A 26,409-nucleotide genomic window follows, 5' to 3' on the forward strand; every position below is an offset into this window, starting at 1 on the left:
TACCTGGGGTTACGCTAATCGAAAAAAATCACGGCAAAATTAAGATTGGAGATTTTTGGAAAATCTCTGATTTTTTCCGATATTTTTGGACAGTCTTTGCATTCGGATCAGTCTAATATACATGACATATGTCTGCGTATTTGATAATTCCGGACAGTTGTCTAAAAAATAGTAACGTATCATTTCCACGCGGAGCGCTCATCAAATATTTCGAAACCAAAGGTTGGTTGCCGGACAATTCGCTTTACACACGCAGGCGTTAGATAATTACACAATTTATATTTCCAACAATTTATCGAAAGATTTCGTTGGTAGCCATTTTTTCAATATTTCAACCAGGATTTGCAAGATAGATAATTGTCATACAAAATTCGTATATAATGCGTCGTTGAACAATTGGTAAAAACACCCATATCTGTACCGAATTCCATTTCTGTTTCGACCTATAATACTCTGGCGACATTCTCTTTTCTGGAAATCCGATTTAATTCCAAGAAATCAATATTCTGGTGGACTCAAGTCAATTTAAAGTACCGCTTGAGCGCAATGCGAATCTCATTGCGCCCTGATCAACAATTACGCAAAATAACAAATACGATTTAAATAGATATGGAATATGTCGTAACTACAGCGAACCCTTAGGTGTGTAAAATTTTATCACGAGAATGTAAAAAATTTGATTTCGCTTAAAAGAACCATCATGTTCGATGATCGACCGAGGTTCAAATTTGTCGCCCCAACTATTTAATTTGTCGAAGACGATTTATCTTAACCTCGGAGATTTGTTGATTAATGTTATTCTTGGATATGAAGGTCACAACTCAAAACGCTTTTTTATCGTGTTAACGTTTCGGCCCTGGTGGAGTCATAGATCCGCACAACATGTGCAGTAAGAGACAAGCGTGTGACAAAGGCGACCATGCCATTTACTCTGTACAGTTATAATTAAATTAGTTAACGTCTTAACGTGTGTCGCATAAAATTTATACAGCGGGTTTCGTATGTCGGCTAAGTAACCTTCTTCCCTCGACTTCTTAATTGTCTGAAATTTTCATTTTGCTTGTTAAATTAAAAATTCCCCTTAATAGATGAATATGCGCGTTCTTTTATTTGTCAAAGGGTACAGAGTCTATAAATTGAATAACATTGAGCAATTTCGTTGGAAACACGTGGCTTACAATTAGTTGGCGTAAAATCTCTTACAAATGTATTTACGAGAAAGTACATCAGAAGGGAACACAAAATGGAACAGAAAATTATTTGTAATAAAATAAAAACCTTGTATTTAGGTATGAGAATATAAATATACCACAAAAATTTGACAAAACTTGATTCGAACCAAACCTTGAAATAGCTGGTTTTTGCGTGAATTCAAATTACGTACATATATGTGCACACATATGTATATCTTCTAGCATATTGTAATTAGACTTCAAATACGAATCGCAAAAGATACATAGCCGATAGATATTAATTTCAAAGAATAATAATAAGTTATGAAATATATATACATATATATATATATATGTATAAAATATATAGTTATGCATTATACATGTAAGCACGGTAGTGCAATATTCAAGCCGTGAATGAAACATTGATTTTTGGAATAATTCAATGCAACATTTTTTCAAAAGTATGTTAATCATCAATTTTCATACTTATGAAGAAAGGTTTCCGACCCCCAACGTAATTTCATTTGGTTCATTCTTCTAATTGTCGTACAGGAAGTAAACGAAACGTATGTCAGGCCGGTTGTTTGCGAAATGAGATTTTTGAAAACAGTATATTAATCAACAGGCAGGTGTCGATATAACAAAAATGTATCGACTACATAATATGAAATCATATGTATCACCGTTTTTCTTTCCTAAACAGTTTGAGTATTCATTCATTGTCTCAGGCTTTAAATTGCGAATTGAATACATAGAAAACCGTGTGTATATAAATTCCTAAGCAGAAATCTTCTTTTCTAAGTCGTAACGTGTAAGATGTTTGAGTAATATTTGCATGTTTTTTTTATCTCGATCTACCTCCGATAAATTCTTTGATTTCTATCATAGCCGCCAACGCTACCGGGACGTCCATAGTTGCCGTAATTTCCTTGCGTCGCATTGTAGCCTCTATGATGACCAGGTCGTCCATAACTTCCGGTATATCCAGGAGTCGTGTTGTACTCTCCCTGGAGTCCAGGCCGCCCGTAGTTTCCGTAATTTCCGTAAGTTCCTTGCGTCGCGTTGTGGCTTCCTTGGAATCCAGGGCGTCCGTAACTTCCTGTGTTTCGGGGAGTCGTGTTATATCCCCCGGGAAGTCCAGGACGACCGTAGTTTCCATAATTTCCTGTATTTCGAGGAGTCGTGTTATATCCCCCGGAAAATCCAGGCCGTCCGTAGTTTCCGTGATATCCTTGCGTCGCGTTATGGCTTCCGTGGAAACCAGGTCTTCCGTAACTTCCGGTATTTTCAGGAGTAACATTGTAGCCCCCGGAAAATCCCGGCCGTCCGTAATTCCCCGCATTTGGCATAACAGTGTTGTGACCTCCAAAAGGTTCGGGGTGACCATAGCTTCCGCTATTCCCATAATTTACGTTGCCCGTATTGCCTCCCGGGATTCCGTAACCACCGGAATTTCCATAGCTCGGTGTGTTCACGTTGCCTCCGATATTCCCGAAGCTTCCGAGATTTGGGTAGAGTCCAGTGTTTCCACTGCTACCTCCGTTTCCGTAATATCCATGCCCTGTTAATTACAACTCAGAATGTGTAATGTTTGTTAGCGGTACCCAGTGCGATAATCGCGCGTACTGGTCAGAGTGTCTAAAAGTGTCGAAATCATTATTTGCGACTGAAGAAAAGATTTCAACATCCCAAATTCTTAGCCTGTAAAGAATAATCTCTACGACCTTGCGACCTGCGTTTACCGAATTACCAATACCCGAAAGGAGAGTTGAAGTTACACTATGCAATCGAGTTGCTGAGAAGACGAGAAGAAGCAGTTATTCGTATGGAAAATGGGGATTACTATCCACCCGTTTACCTGAGCTTCCGCCGCCCCCATGAGGCGCAAACTCGGTACCATGCAATGGTGTGCCGGCATAATCAGCACTTCTGGGGCTCCTATGAGGTTTATTGGCAACATGGCCGGTGACCTCTTCTGCCAGTGGAGGAGCCGCTAGAGTTTCGGTTTTAGCACTCTCTTCGGAAACGTCATCCTTCTCCACCTCGGCTCTTCCGTAGGATCGAGCTTAAAACAAATGCAGCGGTTCAACTAGATGAATTCGATGGAATGAAACGAGGGAGATAAGAATTTTTCTGGTCTTTATCACGAAAAGATCACGCACTCGAAAGATATATCGCATGTTGATCAAAACACCAGGTCACTCGGTAATGTTGTTCTTGTTCTTATCTTATTTGAGTTGCTTCTGGAGAATATCAATTCTCCACGACAGAGCGGTTTGACTATTTTTCACTACAGCTTCGTTGTCCACAATATTATTTTTTTCTGTCTACAAAACATTATTTTCGACTTGCCAAATTCTTCATCTAAAGCAACACACGCATTTAAACACGCCAGAATATTAACTTTAACATTCGAGCGAACAGCACGAATCGGAATAAATTGGTTGTCGAAAGTTGTACAATTATCGCTGATCGCATCAACATAATAAGGAATTTCATGCTTACTTTATTTTCTAAGAATTCGACTGATTACAGTTACAACAATGAGAAAGTTGAAACTGCGTCATTTGTAATAATAAATTACGGAACAACGACAGCGATTTAAAAAAAAACACATTTTTAGATCCCTAAACGCGATTTAAGGATACTTTGAGCTTGCAAATACCTTCAATTTGGGCGCAGAGCGATAATATCGCCAATAAGCCAATGATCCCTTGCTTCAAGTACATGTTTAACTATTCATGTTTTTCACGCGTCGGTGGATAATGCCGTAAAAGTCCCCCTTCTTCACGCATTAGCTGAATTCTTATCTCTGTTTGAGAAGCCATTATTGAGGTGGCGTTGTAGTACTCATTTTGTGATTTAACAGTTTGCATTCAAATCTGTACGTTTTCTGAGTAAGATGCACAGCAGTAAGTACAGCCAGGTAGCGTTGTAACTTACTTCAGGTATCGCCACTGTACGACTTGGTACTGCCCTGACAGTAGTCGTGCACTGTAAATGGTAAAAATATCATGTCATACATGTGAGTATGTACCACGATTGTAACGAGCTTCACTGATCTTGCAGCGTTACCAGCTAAAAAGTCATTCGGTTATCAACCATCAAGATGGTATAATATCGCAGAGGAGACTAGCCGCCTAGTGGAATGCCTAAAAGTTTATCATTGTTACCGGATTACGTGCGTTACTGTAACCACTGACACTACCGAGCATATTTGAAAATTAACGGTTCAGCAACTATTCACTCAATTTTGTATAATTTTTCAGGTGGCGTAGGCCAAAGAATCTTGGTGTCTAAGGCCAGGTGAATGCTTACAGAATCAAGGAAATAGGGCAATTGTAACGGAAGGTACTCTTTCCGATTCAATTTTTGCAATTATTTTTATTCTCCTAGATCGTGCAGAACTAATTTTACAAACACCGTTTTCATCAATCAATAAAGACAGCGTGTTGGTATTCTCTCTGAATTATTATCTGTTAGAGGTTACTATGATCGAAAGACAGAATTAATATGCAAGCACAAAATACTAATATACAAAGGCACGAGAATGTCTCAGATAAATGTGACTATGGTTGGTTGATGGTATTCTTTTGAATTGCCATGTAAATATTTTTTATGTACTACGTTTCTACATCATGTATTACAAATTACAAATAAGTATATTCAAATCTTCGCAACACTTGTAGCCATAAAACTGTCAGATGACCGACGTAACCATCCTATTTGCTATCCTGGCTGCTAAAACTTAATATGATCTAGTCGACCTCCTTGGCCTCCAGAAGTTCCTCGGTTTCTGCGTTGATCGGCGGAACTTCGCCCACTTCTGAAACCTAGGCTGCTTGGTGACTTCACTGACCGTTTACCTTCTACACGCCCCCGGCCACCAAATCCTCCGACACCACCCAGGACCCCGATTCCTCCTTGGACAACACCCTAGGCTCTGATGCCTCCTCCAGCAGCACCCTGGGCTCCGACTGCTCCTCCGACACCGCCCTGGGCTCCAATTGCTCCTCCGACACCGCCCACGGCTCCAATTCCTCCTCCGACACCACCCTGGGCCCCGATTCCTCCTCCGACACCACCCTGGGCTCCAATTCCTCCTCCGACACCGCCCACAGCTCCAATCGCTCCCCCGGCACCACCCTGGGCTCCAATTCCGCCTCCGACACCGCCCTGGGCCCCGATTCCACCTCCGACACCACCCTGGGCTCCGATTCCTCCTCCGACACCACCCTGGGCTCCAATTCCGCCTCCGACACCGCCCTGGGCCCCGATTCCACCTCCGACACCACCCTGGGCTCCGATTCCTCCTCCGACACCACCCTGGGCTCCGATTCCTCCTCCGACACCACCCTGGGCTCCAATTCCCCCTCCGACAGCACCCCGGGCTCCAAATATTCCTAGGCCATAGTCCTGGGCTGCATATCTTCTTCGGTCACCAGGGCCACCTAGGGATTCCGAATTTAATCCCAAATATGTTTATACTTGACATTGTTACTATATGCCAGCTCGATACTCATGTAATTTATACAGGTATGTTGGCCTTACATGTATGGTCTGTATGTTGTTCGCTTTTATCTATTTACTACTATTCAATCTACTATTTACAGATTGTCCCCCAGTCGTGCTTATTTTCTTGACGGAGGTGAAAGGTAATTTCATACCTCTATAGACCACTAATGTGCAATTATGTATCGATGTTACAGACAGTCAAGATCGCAGCATAGGCGTGTAGAATATTCAAGTTTATTGTCGGGAGCATTGCTTCTTTCAATTTTGTACAATTCTGTACAGTAAAAGTGGCCGTTAAAATTATCCGACCTTTACCCATGTGATGTGATTGGATGTCATATCACACCCAAGTTACATTTTCACGTGCAGCAAAACACCTGGATGCAGCAGCAGCAAAAATGCTCTGATTGGTCAATGATTCTGGTGTTTTGTCAGCATTCTGCTGTGCGTGAAAGTTGCTCTTCAAAGTAAAAATGAATCTACTCTCTACAGCAGTTGGTTTTGCTGCATACAGTAAAAGCCCCCCCTCCCCCCAGAAATTATCAACTTCCGTCGATGGAGATGATGGATATGTGAAATAGAATGATCGATTGACAGGACAATTTGGCGTTTCAGATCGACTGTGAACGTTTTGCTTAAGGATGAATGTGAAAATATTTGATCGGGTGTCCGCGATGATTTGAAACGATTTAGAAAACATAACCGAACAAGTTCAGTGGCTGTAGAAGTGGAGGCACTAAAAATGATTTTCAAAGGATAACTGCTAGGGCAAAAGAGAGAACTTTGGGTTTGGTGACTTCGAGAAATAGATGGGTATAGTATATTTCCTGAATTTGTTTCGATTGTTTTCCGAAAGGCTCATATAAAGACTTCGAACGATTCTGTAACAACCTTCTCAACCACTCACAATGAATTAAATCAGTAAGTTATTGCGGTTAATGTTAAATTTGTGAGGCTTAAGAGTATCAGTTGAGAATGTTTTGAAGTTGGGCCTACCTTGAGCTGCGGCACTAATCGCCAAGAACGCAAATAACACAGCCACCCTGTATTGTGTACGCATTTTGTCGAACTGTGCTCATTGTCTGTACGGCTGTCGTTTAAATAGTTATTATCTGTTCTCCAAATTTCCCCGATGAGGATTTCAGTAGCACACTGTTACGTGTAATATACCAATCAATAATTGTAAACGAAGTTTGCTGACAGTGATCTTAATGGAGAAATTTAGATAAGCAGTAAACTGATTGCGCTTTCTGATGCGTTAATAACATTATGTCAAAATTCTCATATTTCTCCCCTATGATCCAATGATATCACGCAGCTGAACACGCATGGCAAACTAGAATTTGTTTACGAAATATCAAAGTACCATACGATTTACAACGTAGTATTTGCTATCCTGACTTCGAAAACTTAATATGGTTCGGTCAAACTCTTTGGCATGCGGAACTTCCTCGGCTTCTACCTTGATCGGCGAAACTTCGCTGAACTCGTCCACCTCGAAAACCAAGGTAGATGAGTTATCCCCGACAGGTCCCTGGTCTCCATTTCCTAGCCCCAGACTCCTCTTACGTCTTTGTCACCAAGGTGTCGTAACGAACATTAAGACAGGTACTATTTGAATTCATAAACCTTTTCTACAGGTATTAGCAATTCAACGTGTACAGTCGACCGGATATCTCGACCCTCTCAAAATTTTGCTCGAGCACTTCCACGAAATTGTTGGCAAATATTTTGCATCTTCTCATAATTCTGTACGTAATGGTTGTTTTCATGCGATAAAGGCTTCTGAGAAACTGTAAATATACAAATTCGTAAGCTTTACATGTTATTACTTGTTCCTCAACGTATTATGCAAGACAATATTATCTAATTCTGGTTGAATTTGGGATTGAAAAAAAACGAATCATAATGGAGGCGAATACGCAATGAGGAGAGTCTTACGCAAGCTTCGTGGCAATGCCCCTTTGCTCCCTACGGATCACTGGTTTATCTTTATTCCCAGTTTATCACTTTGTCGACGCTCATAGGCGAATTGCACTTTCTTTAAGCTGTGCATATTCCATTCTATTCGTACGGCAATTGTACGAGCTAACAATATTCAATAACATATTGAATAATATATAATATAATTTACCGAAAGATTTCGTTGGCGGCCATTCTTGCAATAATTAAACCAGGATTTGCATGATCGATAATTGTCGTACACCTTTTTTGCAAAGCGTCGCTAAACAAATTCTAAAAACACCTACACCTACTCAGTATTCGATTTTTATTCCTACCTATAAGCGATGGCAGTATTTTGTGCTGTGGGAGTCCAATTTAATCCCGAAAAATCAATATTTTGGTAGTCGTGAGTGAATTCAGAACGACGCTTGGGTACAATACGAATCACATTGCTCGATGATCGGTAACAATGCGAGGCATAAAACTCCTTATAAATAGATATGGAATATATTATAATTATGGGAAGCCGTTAGGTATTTCACAGCCAATCATAAAGGTGTGAAAAACTTGTTCTCGTTTATAAGAAATAAAAGGCCGTTTGAAGTCATGGAATGAGATGATCCAATGATCGAGAGACGTCGGAGATTGCTGTGTTAACTATTTAATTTTTGATCTGGTGCCTGAAGTTGAAAATTGCTAACCTCGACTATTTACACAGTAAGATTGCAAGTTTCACTCATGGCGGTGTTCACTAATCATAAAGCCAATAACTAAGTCAGTGCCCGACAAAGCTATTTCGCGGCCCGAGGCAGAATGTGGCGAGGAATTACGTAAGAAAAGGAGTTGTCGAGAGATATATGTTGAACTTTGGAACACTTAAAAAAGGAGATAATTCTACATTTAAATGTATGGTTTGTATTCAAAATTTTGAATTTCAAAACATTTGAAACATATTTAGATAAACATTTTGCTCTTTGATGATTTCTGGTTTTCAACGAATAAATACAAACATTTATAACCCCTAGGAATATATTTCGTTACTACAAGAAATGAAGAGTTAATTTTACTTTAATAATTTTGAGGTTTATGCTGATTTCGGCCGGCCATTTTTGGACCATATGTAGCGCGACAAATAGATGAAAAAAATGTTAGGAATTAACATTTATGAAATCTGTATCTATAGTCAGTATATATGACGAGCTTTACAAGTACAACTGGATTCTTGATTGCTTTAATATTCACTATACATCATGTATTATAGACAACCCTGGCTTCCAAGTCCTCCTTCAGGACCACCGTGGCCGAGAGATCGTCCTTGGCGACCACCCTGACCTTAATATCCTCCGTGGTTACCACCCTGGCCTCCAAATCCTCCTTGATGACCACCCTGGCCTCCAAATCCTCCTTGATGACCACCCTGGCCTCTAAATCCTCCTTGATGACCACCCTGGCTTCCAAATCCTCCTGGATGACCACCCTGGCCTCCAAATCCTTCTTGAGAACCACCCTGGCTTCCAAATCCTCCTTGAGAACCACCATGGTCTCCAAATCCTCCTTGAGAACCACCCTGGCTTCCAAATCCTCCTTGAGAACCACCATGGCCTCCAAATCCTCCTTGAGAACCACCATGGCCTCCAAATCCTCCTTGAGAACCACCCTGGCTTCCAAATCCTCCTTGAGAACCACCATGGCCTCCAAATCCTCCTTGAGAACCACCCTGGCTTCCAAATCCTCCTGGATGACCACCCTGGCCTCCAAATCCTCCTTGAGGACCACCCTGGCCTAAAGATCGTCCTAGACGACCAACGTGGCCTCCAGATCCTCCTTGATGACCACCCTGGCCTCTAGATCCTCCTTGATGACCACCCTGGCCTCCAAATCCTCCTTGAGAACCACCATGGCCTCCAAATCCTCCTTGGCCATGACCGTAACCTGTAATATTAAGAAGTGCAGATATGATTTTGTGTTCCAATAGAGGTGGTTAACGTTGCATCAGATGTCCAGGAACATGCAGACAGCATAAATATTCGCCGGATTTATCGTAATTGATTGCATCTTCTCTCATTTTACAGATTACAATAAATTTAGAGTCACGCTAAATTGATCTGAATACCCTCGAGACTAAACATTTGTCCTCAAATGTCTGTACTGATATACCATCTGAATATGGCTAATAATCATAACTACCAACATCAGGAGAATCCGTATACGGAACGCTTTCGTCTGTCTACTACTTATCACTATAGCTTGTGCCATTACTTAAGAAAAACAGATCACGCCTTAAGTCTTGTTTATCATTTACCGCGGAAAAGATAGATCATTGGTAGATAGTTGAGTGACTTCATAGACAGTAGACAATTTTCTAGTATTACTGCTTCTTTTGGTTCTATGCAATACGAGCGGTATTAAAAATCATACCGGGTCTTACCTGTAGGACAAAAATCGATGTCATATCACACTACTATGGAATGATAATTAAATTTCGATAAATAAAAATTCAAATTAAATTCGCCTGAACTTTTTGGCAAGTATAAATGAATAATTTAAAACGGTATAGAAATGTAACCATAAAAGCTGTGTGGTTGTGAAAAGAAGTAGTGATTTTAACCGTGGTCACTTACATGGGGTCCCGACGACCCCAGACCCAACTTTAACGTATAATTTTAAAGTCAGCGTGCTTGAATCAGAGTTGCTTGTGCAAGTAAATTGTAGAATTATTAAAAAAAAACTTTAGGGTCTCTGAGACCGCATGTATGTATGGGATATTGTTTTACTTTCTTTGCTTGAAGAATTTTTCCCACATCCTCCATCGTTGGAGTCTATTTCTGAATTGTTAAATTTTGTCTCAGAAATTTGTTCAAGTCGTAACTTTGCATAACGTAATGTTGTGTAAAGTAATAACGTTCCAAAGTTGGCTGGGGTAACCCCGTGTAAGTGACTAGGGTAAGAAATTTTCAAGATAGCTTCCAATGTTGAGGCATGTTTGAAAATGAATAGTTGAAGAAAATATAGCACGTCAGTTATGTGAAGTTGATCGAAGACTACGAAAGATTCGGAAACAATCTTCTCAACCAATCACGATGACTTAAATTAAGCTATTAGGGTTAAGGTTAGATTTGTGAGGTTCTTACCTTGAGCCGCGGCACTAACCGCCAAAAACGCGAATAACGCAGCCACTCTGTATTGTGTACGCATTTTGTCGAACTGTGCTTATTGTCTGTGCGGCTGCGGTTTATATAGCAACTATTCGTCCTCTAGATTTCATCGCACCAGAATTTCGATAATACAGAGTTACGTATAATATTATAATCAACGATTGAGAAGGGTGTTTATTTATTGATAAGATACTTCATTTATCATATCGTTAAAGTTTCGGACTATGCTCGTTTGTGTTCCAGTCAACATTAAGAAGAACTGCAAAAGTAACGCCTTCCGACACTTGACCCCGTGAATCTTGTGTTTATAAGTTGATAGTGTGACACAGTCGAATGATAGCAGAAATTTACACTTCTGAAGAAAATTCTTGCGGGGAAAAACTCGTGGCTATCGAATATTTTTAATGGTTTTTACGCAGTTCTGTTGTTCACTATAAAACGTCTCTGCAGTTTCGGACTTTTCTGAGAGTTTACCTGGGGTTACGCTAATCGAAAAAAATCACGGCAAAATTAAGTTTGGAGATTTTTGGAAAATCTCTGATTTTTTCCGATATTTTTAGACAGTCTTTGCATTTGGATCAGTCTAATATACATGACATATGTCTGCGTATTTGATAATTCCGAATAGTTGTCTAAAAAATAGTAACGTATCATTTCCACGCGGAGCGCTCATCAAATATTTCGAAACCAAAGGTTGGTTGCCGGACAATTCGCTTTACACACGCAGGCGTTAGATAATTACACAATTTATATTTCCAACAATTTATCGAAAGATTTCGCTGGTAGCCATTTTTTCAATATTTAAACCAGGATTTGCACGATAGATAATTGTCATACAAAATTCGTATATGATGCGTCGTTGAACAATTGGTAAAAACGCCCACATCTGTACCGAATTCCATTTCTGTTTCGACCTATAAACTATGACGACATTCTCTGTTCTGGGAATCCGATTTAGTCCCAAGAAATCAATATTCTGGTGGACTTAAGTCAATTTAAAGTAACGCTTGAGCGCAATGCGAATCTCATTGCGCCATGATCAACAATTACGCAAAATAACAAATACGATTTAAATAGATATGGAATATGTCGTAACTGTAGCGAACCCTTTGGTGTGTAAAAGTTTATCATGAGAATGTAAAAAATTTGATTTCGTTTAAAAGAAGTGAGAGGCTGTTGGCACCAAAGAAAATGAACTATCATATTCGATGATCGAGAGAAGTTCAAATTTGTCGCCCCAACTATTTAATTTGTCATATGGTGCCTGAAGTTTAAAATAGCTAACCTCTATTATTTACACAATCAGATTGCAAATTTAGACTATCATCACAGTCGTATTTGCTAATCTCACAGAGCTAGACTTAATGGAAATACAATGTCCACTAATAATTAAAATTTTTACGTAGCAGATAGCAAATCAACCTATTATTTTTCAAACTCTGCGGTTTGATGCTCGTCGCTCCGGCCGATAACATACGAATATAAATAATTTCAATAAACTGTTTCAGCCGTCGTTTACACACATTTTTAAAACAACATCAGAATTTCCCAGAGTTTGGTAAGGAATCTCAGAGTACGATTCAAGGGTCTTTACCGCATTTTAGAAAACAAATTCTAAAACCAAAAATAAAGTTACGGCAGCATGAGAATTGGTCATAAAACATTAAAAAATGATTTCATTTTGTCAATTGGAAAAAGGATAACCGACAGCTGCTCAATGAGTTCAATCAGCATTTCTTAATGATCGTCATCATATGTTGTCATTGCAATCTTCAGTAGGGAAATATTTTACTCCGCTGCCAGATGGCCTTATCGCGTTTGGCGTTCCGCGTCGAATCGAAATACAAGTAGCTCGTCTCCAAGTGCCATACGCGGCTTGATCGCATTTTAATTACGTTTTGCTTATAATTTCATCCTATCTCTGCATTTATAATAATTATGGTTATTAGAATTTCCTGAAATATTGGCTGACATTTTTCTGCGATAAATAACTTCTATGTCAAATTTTATAAAATTGTGGATTTGAGAAAAGAACCGTCTCTGGAATCTTCTGAATCATTCGGAAAAGTTTCAATTAGCAGATTGAAATATCGATCGTCGCTTTTATAATTAATCATCGACGAATTATAGCAGGTACACACTACAGGGTACCTCGTAATGTTTTCATTAGTCCAATTTACGTTGTCCGCATTTTCCGTTGACAATATCAGACCGCAACTGGGGGTCAATCCGCCATTAATTGGTCTTCCAATACCCGAGGGACAAAGCCATTTTCGTTCCCGACTAGTCTCTGACCTCGCAAAACGAACTTTTATTGGCAACTGACGAACGTCACGCATTCGTGACTCCGTCGCTACAATAGCGGCAATATATTTGAGGTATACCAACCCAAACTAGCATTATGTCAGAAATATCGGTTATGGGGGTAGGGAATGTCTACGCAGAGCCATCGTCCATTCATCGTCGTCATATGTGCTTACTGAAAGTATATCTTGTAAACCAGAAAAGAGATCTTCAAAGTAAATCTTCCAAGAACTGCTACGCGTGCATCAGAGTTACGCTGTTTAACTCTTTTTTTTTTTCCAACCATGCCTGTAAACACGTCGAGAAGCGTGAGAATTTGATCCGAAGATAATGCCTGAACCAGGTCACTGTTCGTCGCCAAAATTTAGCAGCTCCAACTTCCAACTACGGAATCGACAACGCTGAAGAAATTCTTGCCGAATCTTGAACCGGACTTCTTGTATAATCTTTTCAATCAAGGATACACATATGTATGTACAGGCGAATTTTACGACTGATTCGGTAAACATTTTTTGACAGCAATCTTAATGGAGAGATTTAGATAAGCAGTATGCTAATTGCTTTAATTCTAATGCCGCAATAATATTATGTTATTATTCTTGTTTTTTTCCCTTACAATGCAGGGACATCGCGCACCTGATCACGCATGGCAAACTTGAATTTCTTTACGAATTACCGAAATAATGTACAATTTTTAACGTAACGTCGTCCGCAAAGTCATTTTAATCGACGGCTAAATTTTACACCCTCTCTCTCTCTCTCTCTCTCTCTCTCTCTGACTGACTGATTGCTTTTCTTCCTGTACTCGTTGCAATAGCGAGAATACGTGCTCAGCTTCAGTAATTGTAATTGCGTTAATTATTTTTTATCATTCAGCTCGCTCCGCGGCTACTCGTCCTCGACTTTAGTTTAAGTTTGGTGTTCTGTAGTGCGGTTTTGGCACGTCCAAGACAAGCTGTTTGATTACTTGTTTAGCCCATTTCTACGAAAAGTGAAGATGGTTTGGCCTTATTTTTTCACTTCCTCTCATTTATTTATACCTTTCGCGATGAGATATAGCGGCCTCTTACACCCACTGAAATTTTTTCATTACATTTTCGAATTTTTATCTCATTTCGTTATTTCACATCGCATAACTCCTAGACACGTGATTGTTTCTTTTATACAACCATGTAATCAATCTATTCGTATTTTTGCTGTATAAAGTGATATTCGCTCGAATGATACTTACCAAACTAGAAACAACGCTTCCCGTATTCACACGAGGATGTCCTTACGTAGCACGAAGGTCCAAGGAGCATCAATCTGTTTATGAATCGCGGTAACGTTACAGCTAATTGATAATCAATCGACACTCGTGAAATCTCCTCACTCCGTTTCGATTGAAACAGTTAAATGAATAACACATCGCTACGTCACGTGTACGCTGTAATTAAACGCAAGTTATTTCCTATAACCAGTTACGTATATTGGGGCAATCAGTTTCCACACATTAAACAACGTAATCCGAAAATCATGTCACCTCAGTCTTGGGAAACAGTTGTAGCAAAGACCTTCGACTTTTAGGAAGTGTTTGGTGTACAATCTTGCCTCGGCACTCGGATATCTGCGGTTTGCCTAAAATATCGGTTTTCATTAAAGGATGTGCACGCGCTCGTTCAACTTCCATCGCAGACGGCGCGTCTTACGGCTTGTTTGACTTGTGACGTCCAGCGAATCTAATACATACATAGATACTGTCGTCGGAAATCAATTTCAATGCTAAATCCATGCGAAAAGTTATAAAAGATCGAGCGTGAATGAATACAAGTATGAACTTGATATTTGAGCCGCGACACCCATTTTTGGCACGACACTTTCGGCCGGCCAAGTTGCTCAAGCGTAGACGGAACTTCACTGCCGCTTGGAAGTAAATGGCAATATGTATTCGCTCCAGTGTATCTATAACTGGCAAGCCAAACTGAACAACCTCACCATAAGCCGTTCGGCTGAAAATTAAAACGGATTGTGCGTGTCGCTGTGCATGTTTTGAAACGAAGTAATTAGAAGCCTCATTTTTTACCACACGTCTTTCCACGCGTCAATGGTATGTGCTGTTCATTGTGCTCAAGACTCGACGTACGATACAATCGATAAACTCGATATAAAATAAAACAGTTAACGTGTACTCAGTGATTTTAAAAGGCTGGCTTGAATATTCATGATCGTCATCACGATGACAGACGTCAGCTAGATTTTTCGCGTTCAAGTATCGAGATTCGTAAGAATCATAAAATTAACCAACTGCAATACCTAGGGTGGAAAATTCACTTCAAACTTGTGGCGTTTGTGAGTTGCAGAAGAAAAAAATCGACCTTACGGATCAGATACTTGATTAATTGCAAGCTGCGCGGAGTCTCTTGACCTGCAGACAACTTTGCCTGCAAACTTATAAGACGCCGATACCGGAGGGTCAGATTTGTTTTAAACTGGCATACCTATTGCTTTCTTATCTAATCCGACGACAATGTAAACGCTTAACGAGTCTCGTTCGATTCGTTATTGATTCTCCGAATTTTCAATGGACTCGTTTTACATTTTTCTAAAGAAGCAGAAAAGAAACGAACGAATGCTACCTACTATACAGCTTTGGAAGAGAAATATTCATCTGCAGTTAGTTAAGTGTAAACTTAGCTCGAAAGAAAGGAAAACTGGGCAAGTTCAGAATTTCGGGAATGAGTCGTAACTAAATATTTGGCGTAAAATAAAAAGAAAGAAAAAAAAAGCAGTCAATGTGTGAATCAATTGCATATTAATAGACCTTTTAACGCCTGGTACGCGTCTGTTGTAATTTTTTTATCACGCACTTTTCATTAAGCATGTTGAACTTCTCACGTCTGCAGTGACACCTACGCACTTACTGCTAATCGTAAGTTACGTTGTGCTTGTACCTCAGTAACAGTTGGGAAGCGACGTCAAGTGGATCTCCGCGTTCTCTTGGACACCGCGACTCTAATTAGCGCAAGTGAGCCGCGACGTTTCGTCGTCGTGGATAATGCTTCCATGATTGACGGTATTCGTGTGACGGAATCGTTCGTTGTGAGCGTCGCGGATGATCAATGAAGAACCACGAGTAGCAGGAATCGGAAAGGCGTGTGCTGGCAGTTTTATTACCGAGAGAAACTTGTTTCCGAGGCATGAAGAAATTGGTGGAAAAAAAAAAATTACCCGGCTACGTATCCCAGGCGGCCCTGAGGTTTCATTGCACCGGGGGATCCCATCCTTTTTTATACCATTTCGAATTCGTAAACTCAGTTCGTTAAACAGAGTTATATTTTACACGCCTCGATTCGAATGTTAAGGCTACATCGGACCAGAAATAGATTGTGTATTATAAAATAATCCGTTCTTTGTTCTGGGAAAATTCTTGGTTTTTCTTTGCCCCGACTTTTGCTACGTGATGTTTATCTAGTTTGCTAATTCATTTTGTAGCGATTCTCAAGGTCGATTTCGCAAGCTTGGGTAAACTGTAACAATGAAACTTCTCTTGTTCAATGCTCGATTATGGATCCGGATAACTTTTACTTATTTAATTTTTTCTTCATTTCTCGTCACTTCTCATATCTCCGTTCGCAATGAAACACGCCAGCAGATTTTATCGATCTTTCGTCCTTTCACGTTGAAACTGATCTTCGTAGTGATATTTGAAAAAATATTTACTTCAATTTCCATCACGAAATCTATCCGCGAACAATTATTTTATTCTTTGCGACTCGTTAACGCAATATACTATTCGTACATTTTAGGATCTCCTGATATTTTCAAAAAGCAACATCGTTAAACCTTACGTATACGATGTCGTGTAACAACTTGTAGAATTGCAAAATAAATGGATATTGCATTTAACTATGACTAGCGTTAGGTATCAGCTGTGAGGACGATGTAAATAAATCTTCACATAATGTATTAAAAGCACTTTAAGTTTCTCAGGCTGACTATGAGATAAATACGTTGATCGAACATGCTGAATCACGCGTGTGGTTCTGTTGAGAAAAATAATGCAGTTTATTGAAATATTGCCCCTACTGAGGAAAATTCCATTCGTTTAAAGTTACCAAGACATACCTAATGCAAAACAATTTGTTGGTGTCAAATCCTTAATAATACATTGCGTGGTTCAAAGATCGTATCTGAAAGTCCTGTCGGTTTTAAATTATATCTTTATATTTTAAATTGCATTTTTGTGGATCAAAAAATCTTCGAAGATCGAAAAGGAATTATTCAAACTGACCAAGAGTGAATCAGCAAGACGAATTTATCTTGCAGGCTTGTGCGTAATGACACCTATTATTATACTGGTAAAATTTTTCCACATTTGGATGACATTTTCTTAACCGCGCGATAATGTATATGGATTCTGAGTTCTAGGTATTTATAGCTGCCACGTGTTGATAGAATTGTTATTTATTGTAACGCCTCGTTTGGACTGTAGCCAACTATCTCCAAATAATAACGATTTCCTTCCCGTGCTTGAGGTGTTGTTGGTTTCACGCTTGGTTTGTGAAGTGTAGATGTATTCTTTCCTACGAATACTTCAATAACCCATAAGCTAAAAACAGTTTTGGTTTCTAGGCTATCCGAATAATATATGGTACACAGACTACATGCGGCAACTGATGGCGAGAATTTAGCATATACGAACAGAATGTTTAATGAAATTTTACAGAGTAGAAGATCAGGTGTATCTTCGAATTCCCAAGGCTAGTCTCGACTCGATATAGTTTTTCAAAAAATATCGTTTCAACTTTCACCCCAATTCGCATCACTTACGACCATTGTCTGATGCAAATTCGTAACGTTGATCCTGTTCTCAAAAAAGAAAATAAAAGATTATTGGACCACAGGAGTGCTAGAGTAATGGAGCTTGATTCGAATAACATTTTCGTCACTATTGGAGAACCCTTGCAATCGTATTTAAGTATCGGATGTAAGTCGCGCTTACTTGTAGACCACTGGACTATTCGATACGTAAGTAATACTGACTTATTCACTATTTAAGTGCTGGGCATAAGTTCTACGCATTTGTAACACACTTTTTACCGGCTTCGTCTTCTCTCGTCAGGTCACGCGTTATTCCCTGGTAGTAGTGGATACCACTTTCGAATGGTTCGAAACTGAGATCGAGCTCGTCACTCGACTACGTAATTCCACCATACCAGTCTTCCGCTGGTAGCCTAACCGTAACGTTATCGTGTCATATTCAAGCGACGATAGAATTGCGGGTGAAGCTTAAATCGTTTTACAGCGCTGTCAAAAACCGGGGTAAGTCGAAAGCTGGCTGCTCTGGGATAGGAGAAAATATATCGCTCTTGCAGCATTCCGAACTTCTGCTATTCTGCAAAACTTCACCGTTATTTCGGTCTATTTCTATCGAACTCTCTTCACAGAGTTCCTCGCTACAAGCACCGTCTTAATAGTAGTAATATTCTAATTTCGTGTCTTCCTAAGAAACCCTGCATTACCAATGTAACGCGCGTCACATCTTAGAGTTGGGATAATTCGAAATACCTTGTTCATACATTTTCAAGGATCGTTCCACGGCTACTTCCATCTCGAAGTTACCGTTGATTCAGGTGTTTTATTCAGTCCGTTAATAAGCGGCTTCGCCGAGCAATGCGTAAGTCTATACGTATGCTCGAAGCTTATTCGTAAATTATCCAAAATCGTCCCAACGTTCATACGTATATACTTCTTACTCTTAGTATTCTCGTCAGAAAGGTCGATACAGCTTCAGTTGGTAATTGACTTGCCTTGCCCGAGGACTAACATGCGCGCGCCTATGAATTTAAAAAAAAATTATTTACGCATTCCTCCTATCGATCACTATGACACACGTGTGCAAAGAGTTACGTAAGCGGTAGAAAATCGTTTTGAGCTAGTTTGCACCACTTGTGGTGATCGTGCACGATAAAATCGAGAGGTGAATTTGAAAAAGGCTGCAATTGCCATTTTTTAATTCTCCTCTTCAATTCATCTCAGATTATTTGAGATGCCTCTTGGCCGTCTCCGTAAAACTTTGAATGAAAATATCTTCATGTTTCAGCATCTCACCGCGGCAGCAAAGCTTGCGTGGATGGCGGAAACCGATAAGAAAAGAAATCACCGCAGCTTCTGCATTGTCTGAAGTATCATTAGCAACGTTGATGGATCATGGCGCGAGTTAGACCGGAAGCAAGAATCGAGGTCTAAGCTGGCTCGTTGTGAAGAAAATACAATTATAAATCGTAAATACATTTTCTATGCAACATGGACATCGATCCTGAGTATGTTGACAGTGATATTTGCATAATATATGCGGATACCGAACGTTGAAGAATTATACACACAAAACCTCTCTACTGCGGAAGAACCATAAAAATTCATATCGATCGAACAGCGGCCATCAGCGTAAATGATCGGCGGTCGAGTGTTTCTTGCGGTGATTTACGCGATGGCTTTTGTGTCGGGGAGAGCCGAAGTCGACGGGTTCAGGGAATCCTGTCCGTCAAACGCCATTGTCAATTTGTCCAGACGGAAGTCGATGTCTACGGGGTTGGCGAAAGACTCGGGCGACATCAATTTGCCGAACGCAACGCGTCCCGAGGATCGGATAACAGTCGGATGCCTGTGTGACTTTAAAACGTGCTTGAAACTTTGTTGTCCGCTGGAAAAGGCCTGGTACGAACAAAGCTGTGTGGAGGATGATACCGTTTACATCTTCCCTAAAATAAAAACTCTCATCGACGATGGGCAGAAGAACCTGACGCTGCAGGATTTTCACATCGTCCCTGATTATCCTTGCGGTTTTGGCTGGGCGACGCTGGATGTGCTGGAAAATTTCTACGCTTTTCCCAACGGTTCGATTTATACGCCGGATTTTTACGGAAGTAAATCTCACGGATTTGACAATTACTGCCTTTTACGGAATCCGAATTCTTCCGTATATTTGGCGGTGGTATGTTACCCTAAAGCCAGCATGAACTACTGGGACACCATTTGTTGGTCAATCCAATTTATCATAATTTTGGCAGTATTCGTTTGCTACACCATAGTACCTGAACTGAGGACTTTTCATGGAATGATAGTTCGCTCCTATATCGCCGCCTACGTTGGACTCTACCTCGGTGCCTTGGGAATAATGATTACAAATGGGTTAAGAGACTATGTCCAGCTGAATATCCTCAGTGGTAAAATGATTATTATCGCATCTTTATTTGATTGACGCTTCTGAGTGTCAATTTTAAAGTGTTCGTCACGAAACCTTGGATGCAAATCGTGATACATGGATATGTAATTTACGATCTAGGCTCCTTAGTGGTATTTATAAACGTGGCTTGCAAGCATTCGTGAATCACTCGCTGCAGTTTCAGAATTTAATCATATAAAATTTCAAATCAAACTCCGATATTTACCATCTTTGCCGGAGAAACTCAAACTTCTTCTTCGTTATTATTGTAATTTTTTTCGAATTTTTTTTTACCTTTACATGTTTCAGAAAATGAATAAATTCTTTCTCAAAAATTTACGTTGCAACGATTCATTTACTATTTTGAATTTACACGAAATCATTTTCTCATACGAAATATTCTTCAGGTATTTAAGAACGTCATAAAATACTGAATTAGCATGTAAGTCTTTACATTAAGAGTACAACTTTAATTAGTAATTCCTATTGTACAAAGTACAAAATACATTAGTACTTGATAATTTTCATTTCACTGAGTACGAAATACATTTGCACTTGGTATTTTCTATTTCAAAAAGTATTGAATGAATTTGTACTTAATATTTTGTATTTCACAAAGTCCGAAGTTCATCAGGACTCGATGTTTAGTCGGTATCAAGTAGATAAGTATCGTGTACTTCGTAATTACTGAAGATATTTCAAGTACAAAATGTACTCAGAGACTGCCCATCCCTGGTCTGATCAATCAGCAGGTGGTAGAATCGGCGGAGCTTTATTGTTGAATAAGCATGATTTTTGTTTCAGAAATTGTCGTACAATATTGTGACATCGCCAGCGTCCTTTGGCTGAACGTGATGAGCGTTAATATTTGGAGAACGTTTCGGTAAGTAATCCGTAGATGTACGAGGAGTGCGTTGCAATATCGTTCATAACTTTCGTCGATATGGTTTGACAAACCTTTTTCATTTCTCGACTAGCGCAATGGTCGAAAATAATAATCGAATTTCAAAAGTTTTCACTTGTTGCAGAAGCGTGAAGTCTGCCGACTCAAATGTAGATCAGCGTAACCAGAAAAAATTCGTCCTTTGCATGATCTACGCTTGGGGAACACCGGCTGTTATTGTTTTACGTTCCGTAGATGTAATGCGCTACGTCCCGTATTTCCACGATGAAATATTTGGTGTGTACGAATGACGATCGACCAAATGTGTATGAGATTTGAATAAATTCAAATTGTAAACGAAGTTTGCTGACGGTGATCTTAATGGAGAAATTTAGATAAGCAGTAAACTGATTGCGCTTTCTGATGCGTTAATAACATTATGTCAAAATTCTCATATTTCTCCCCTATGATCCAATGATATCACGCAGCTGAACACGCATGGCAAACTAGAATTTGTTTACGAAATATCAAAGTACCATACGATTTACAACGTAGTATTTGCTATCCTGACTTCGAAAACTTAATATGGTTCGGTCAAACTCTTTGGCATGCGGAACTTCCTCGGCTTCTACCTTGATCGGCGAAACTTCGCTGAACTCGTCCACCTCGAAAACCAAGGTAGATGAGTTATCCCCGACAGGTCCCTGGTCTCCATTTCCTAGCCCCAGACTCCTCTTACGTCTTTGTCACCAAGGTGTCGTAACGAACATTAAGACAGGTACTATTTGAATTCATAAACCTTTTCTACAGGTATTAGCAATTCAACGTGTACAGTCGACCGGATATCTCGACCCTCTCAAAATTTTGCTCGAGCACTTCCACGAAATTGTTGGCAAATATTTTGCATCTTCTCATAATTCTGTACGTAATGGTTGTTTTCATGCGATAAAGGCTTCTGAGAAAGTATAAATATACAAATTCGTAAGCTATTATCTCATATTTTAATACGAAAACTTTACATGTTATTACTTGTTCCTCAACGTATTATGCAAAACAGTATTATCTAATTCTGGTTGAATTTGGGATTGAAAAAAAAACGAATTATAATGGAGGCGAATACGCAATGAGGAAAGTCTTACGCAAGCTTCGTGGCAATGCCCCTTTGCTCCCTACGGATCACTGGTTTATCTTTATTTCAAAGTTTATCACTTTGTCGACGCTCATATGCGAATTGCTCATGTGCGAATTGCACTTTCTTTAAGCTGCGCATATTCCGTTCTATTCGTACGGCAATTGTACGAGCTAACAATATTCAATAACATATTGAATAATATATAATATAATTTACCGAAAGATTTCGTTGGCGGCCATTCTTGCAATAATTAAACCAGGATTTGCATGATCGATAATTGTCGTACACCTTTTTTGCAAAGCGTCGCTAAACAAATTCTAAAAACACCTACACCTACTCAGTATTCGATTTTTATTCCTACCTATAAGCGATGGCAGTATTTTGTGCTGTGGGAGTCCAATTTAATCCCGAAAAATCAATATTTTGGTAGTCGTGAGTGAATTCAGACCGACGCTTGGGTACAATACGAATCACATTGCTCGATGATCGGTAACAATGCGAGGCACAAAACTCCTTATTAATAGATATGGAATATATTATAATTATGGGAAGCCGTTAGGTATTTCACAGCCAATCATAAAGGTGTGAAAAACTTGTTTTCGTTTATAAGAAATAAAAGGCCGTCTGAAGTCATGGAATGAGATGATCCAATGATCGAGAGACGTCGGAGATTGCTGTGTTGACTATTTAATTTTTGATCTGGTGCCTGAAGTTGAAAATTGCTAACCTCGACTATTTACACAGTATGATTGCAAGTTTCACTCATGGCGAAGTTCACTAATCATAAAGCCAATAACTAAGTCAGTGCCAGACAAAGCTATTTCGCGGCCCGAGACAGAATGTGGCGAGGAATTACGTAAGAAAAGGAGTTGTCGAGAGATATATGTTGAACTTTGGAACACTTAAAAAAGGAGATAATTCTACATTTAAATGTATGATTTGTATTCAAAATTTTGAATTTCAGAACATTTGAAACATATTTAGATAAACATTTTGCTCTTTGATGATTTCTGGTTTTCAACGAATAAATACCAACATTTATAACCCCTAGGAATATATTTCGTTACTACAAGAAATGAAGAGTTAATTTTACTTTAATAATTTTGAGGTTTATGCCGATTTCGGCTGGCCGTTTTTGGACCATATGTAGCGCGACAAATAGATGAAAAAGTGTTAGGAATTAACATTTATGAAATCTGTATCTATAGTCAGTATATATTACGAGCTTCACAAGTACAACTGGATTCTTGATTGCTTTAATATTCACTATACATCATGTATTATAGACAACGCTGGCTTCCAAGTCCTCCTTCAGGACCACCGTGGCCGAGAGATCGTCCTTGGCGATCACCCTGACCTTAATATCCTCCGTGGTTACCACCCTGGCCTTAGAATATTCCATCAGGAAAGTTCCAGTCTGGAATCCTGCAATCACATCCTCCTTGATGACCACCCTGGGCTCCAGATCCTCCTTGATGACCACCCTGGGCTCCAGATCCTCCTTGATGACCACCCTGGGCTCCAGATCCTCCTTGATGACCACCCTGGGCTCCAGATCCTCCTTGATGACCACCCTGGCCTCCAGATCCTCCTTGATGACCACCCTGGCCTCCAGATCCTCCTTGATGACCACCCTGGCCTCCAGATCCTCCTTGATGACCACCCTGGGCTCCAGATCCTCCTTGATGACCACCCTGGCCTCCAGATCCTCCTTGATGACCACCCTGGGCTCCAGATCCTCCTTGATGACCACCCTGGCCTCCAAATCCTTCTTGAGAACCACCATGGCCTCCAAATCCTCCTTGGCCATGACCGTCACCTGTAATATTAATAAGTGCAGATATGATTTTGTGTTCCAATAGAGGTGGTTAACGTTGCATTTGATGTCCAGGAACATGCAGACAGCATAAATATTCGCCGGATTTATCGTAACGAAATAGATTGCATCTTCTCTCATTTTACAGATTACAATAAATTTAGAGTCACGCTAAATTGATCTGAATACCCTCGAGACTAAACATTTGTCCTCAAATGTCTGTACTGATATACCATCTGAATATGGCTAATAATCATAACTACCAACATCAGGAGAATCCGTATGCGGAACGCTTTCGTCTGTCTACTACTTATCACTATCGCTTGTGCCATTACTTAAGAAAAACAGATCACGCCTTAAGTCTTGTTTCTCATTCACCGCGGAAAAGATAGATCATTGGTAGATAGTTGAGTGACTTCATAGACAGTAGACAATTTTTTAGTATTACTGCTTCTTTTGGTTATACGCAATACGAGCGGTATTAAAAATCATACCGGGTCTTACCTGTAGGACAAAAATCGATGTCATATCACACTACTATGGAATGATAATTAAATTTCGATAAATAAAAATTCAAATTAAATTCGCCTGAACTTTTTGGCAAGTATAAATGAATAATTTAAAACGGTATAGAAATGTAACCATAAAAGCTGTGTGGTTGTGAAAAGAAGTAGTGATTTTAACCGTGGTCACTTACATGGGGTCCCGACGACCCCAGACCCAACTTTAACGTATAATTTTAAAGTCAGCGTGCTTGAATCAGAGTTGCTTGTGCAAGTAAATTGTAGAATTATTAAAAAAAAACTTTAGGGTCTCTGAGACCGCATGTATGTATGGGATATTGTTTTACTTTCTTTGCTTAAAGAATTTTTCCCACATCCTCCATCGTTGGAGTCTATTTCTGAATTGTTAAATTTTGTCTCAGAAATTTGTTCAAGTCGTAACTTTGCATAACGTAATGTTGTGTAAAGTAATAACGTTCCAAAGTTGGCTGGGATAACCCCGTGTAAGTGACTGGGGTGAAAAATTTTCAAGATAGCTTCCAATGCTGAGGCATGTTCGAAAATGAATAGTTGAAGAAAATATAGCACGTCAGTTATGTGAAGTTGATCGAAGACTACGAAAGATTCGGAAACAATCTTCTCAACCAATCACGATGACTTAAATTAAGCTATTAGGGTTAAGGTTAGATTTGTGAGGTTCTTACCTTGAGCCGCGGCACTAACCGCCAAAAACGCGAATAACGCAGCCACTCTGTATTGTGTACGCATTTTGTCGAACTGTGCTTCTTGTCTGTGCGGCTGCGGTTTATATAGCAACTATTCGTCCTCTAGATTTCATCGCACCAGAATTTCGATAATACAGAGTTACGTATGATATTATAATTAACGATTGAGGAGGAAGTTTCCTTATTGACAAAATACTTCATTTATCATATCGTTAAAGTTTCGGACTGTGCTCGTTTGTGTTCCAGTCAACATTACGAAGAACTGCAAAAGTAACGCCTTCCGACACTTGACCCCGTGAATCTTGTATTTATAAGTTGATAGTGTGACACAGTCGAACGATAGCAGAAATTTACACTTCTGAAAAAAAATTCTTGCGGGGAAAAACCCGTGGCTGTCGAATTTTTTTTGTGGTTTTTACGCAGTTCTGTTGTTCATTATAAAACGTCTCTGCAGTTTCGGACTTTTCTGAGAGTTTACTTGGGGTTACACTAATCGAAAAAAATCACGGCAAAATTAAGTTTGGAGATTTTTGGAAAATCTCTGATTTTTTCCGGTATTTTTAGACAGTCTTTGCATTCGGATCAGTCTAATATACATGACATATGTCTGCGTATTTGATAATTCCGGATAGTTGTCTAAAAAATAGTAACGTATTATTTCCACGCGGAGCGCTCATCAAATAATTCGAAACCAAAGGTTGGTTGCCGGACAATTCGCTTTACACACGCAGGCGTTAGATAATTACACAATTTATATTTCCAACAATTTATCGAAAGATTTCGTTGGTAGCCATTTTTTCAATATTTAAACCAGGATTTGCAAGATAGATAATTGTCATACAAAATTTGTATATAATGCATCGTTGAACAATTGGTAAAAACACCCACATCTGTACCGAATTCCATTTCTGTTTCGACCTATAAACTATGGCGACATTCTCTGTTCTGGGAATCCGATTTAATTCCAAGAAATCAATATTCTGGTGGACTTAAGTCAATTTAAAGTAACGCTTGAGCGCAATGCGAATCTCATTGCGCCATGATCAACAATTA

General features: G+C 39.5%; 4 protein-coding genes across 5 annotated transcripts; 1 reads left to right on the forward strand and 3 right to left on the reverse strand.

The window, feature by feature from the left end:
- Window positions 1–1,081: 1,081 nt before the first annotated feature.
- LOC124297983 (heterogeneous nuclear ribonucleoprotein A3 homolog 2-like) lies at window positions 1,082–3,988 on the reverse strand. Its single transcript, XM_046749480.1, has 3 exons — window positions 3,841–3,988; window positions 3,034–3,240; window positions 1,082–2,736 (listed from the first exon to the last, which is right to left on the reverse strand). The coding sequence occupies exons 1-3, from the start codon at window positions 3,902–3,904 to the stop codon at window positions 2,030–2,032; spliced, it is 978 nt and encodes a 325-aa protein (XP_046605436.1). The 5' UTR covers window positions 3,905–3,988; the 3' UTR covers window positions 1,082–2,029.
- A 581-nt stretch (window positions 3,989–4,569) lies between these two features.
- On the reverse strand, window positions 4,570–7,138 carry LOC124297986 (glycine-rich protein 5-like). 2 transcript variants are annotated; one of them, XM_046749485.1, is made up of 3 exons: window positions 6,687–7,138; window positions 5,369–5,626; window positions 4,570–5,278 (listed from the first exon to the last, which is right to left on the reverse strand). In XM_046749485.1, exons 1-3 carry the CDS (start codon window positions 6,748–6,750, stop codon window positions 5,112–5,114), a joined length of 489 nt encoding a protein of 162 aa, XP_046605441.1. In that variant the 5' UTR covers window positions 6,751–7,138; the 3' UTR covers window positions 4,570–5,111. The 2 variants fall into 2 exon arrangements, with proteins under 2 accessions (XP_046605441.1, XP_046605440.1); XM_046749484.1 differs by having other exon boundaries at window positions 4,570–5,626.
- Window positions 7,139–8,804: 1,666 nt separating this feature from the next.
- Window positions 8,805–25,399, reverse strand: LOC124297808 (glycine-rich cell wall structural protein 1.8-like). The gene is made up of 4 exons (XM_046749125.1): window positions 25,336–25,399; window positions 23,754–24,131; window positions 9,399–9,518; window positions 8,805–9,218 (listed from the first exon to the last, which is right to left on the reverse strand). The coding sequence occupies exons 1-4, from the start codon at window positions 25,397–25,399 to the stop codon at window positions 8,968–8,970; spliced, it is 813 nt and encodes a 270-aa protein (XP_046605081.1). The 3' UTR covers window positions 8,805–8,967.
- On the forward strand, window positions 17,804–21,424 carry LOC124297984 (probable G-protein coupled receptor Mth-like 11). Its single transcript, XM_046749481.1, has 4 exons — window positions 17,804–18,100; window positions 19,176–20,298; window positions 21,102–21,180; window positions 21,310–21,424. Exons 2-4 carry the CDS (start codon window positions 19,524–19,526, stop codon window positions 21,362–21,364), a joined length of 909 nt encoding a protein of 302 aa, XP_046605437.1. The 5' UTR covers window positions 17,804–18,100; window positions 19,176–19,523; the 3' UTR covers window positions 21,365–21,424.
- Window positions 25,400–26,409: the final 1,010 nt, after the last annotated feature.

Source organism: Neodiprion virginianus, chromosome 2 (assembly GCF_021901495.1).
Source record: "Neodiprion virginianus isolate iyNeoVirg1 chromosome 2, iyNeoVirg1.1, whole genome shotgun sequence".
Classification (NCBI taxonomy): Eukaryota; Metazoa; Arthropoda; class Insecta; order Hymenoptera; family Diprionidae; genus Neodiprion; species Neodiprion virginianus.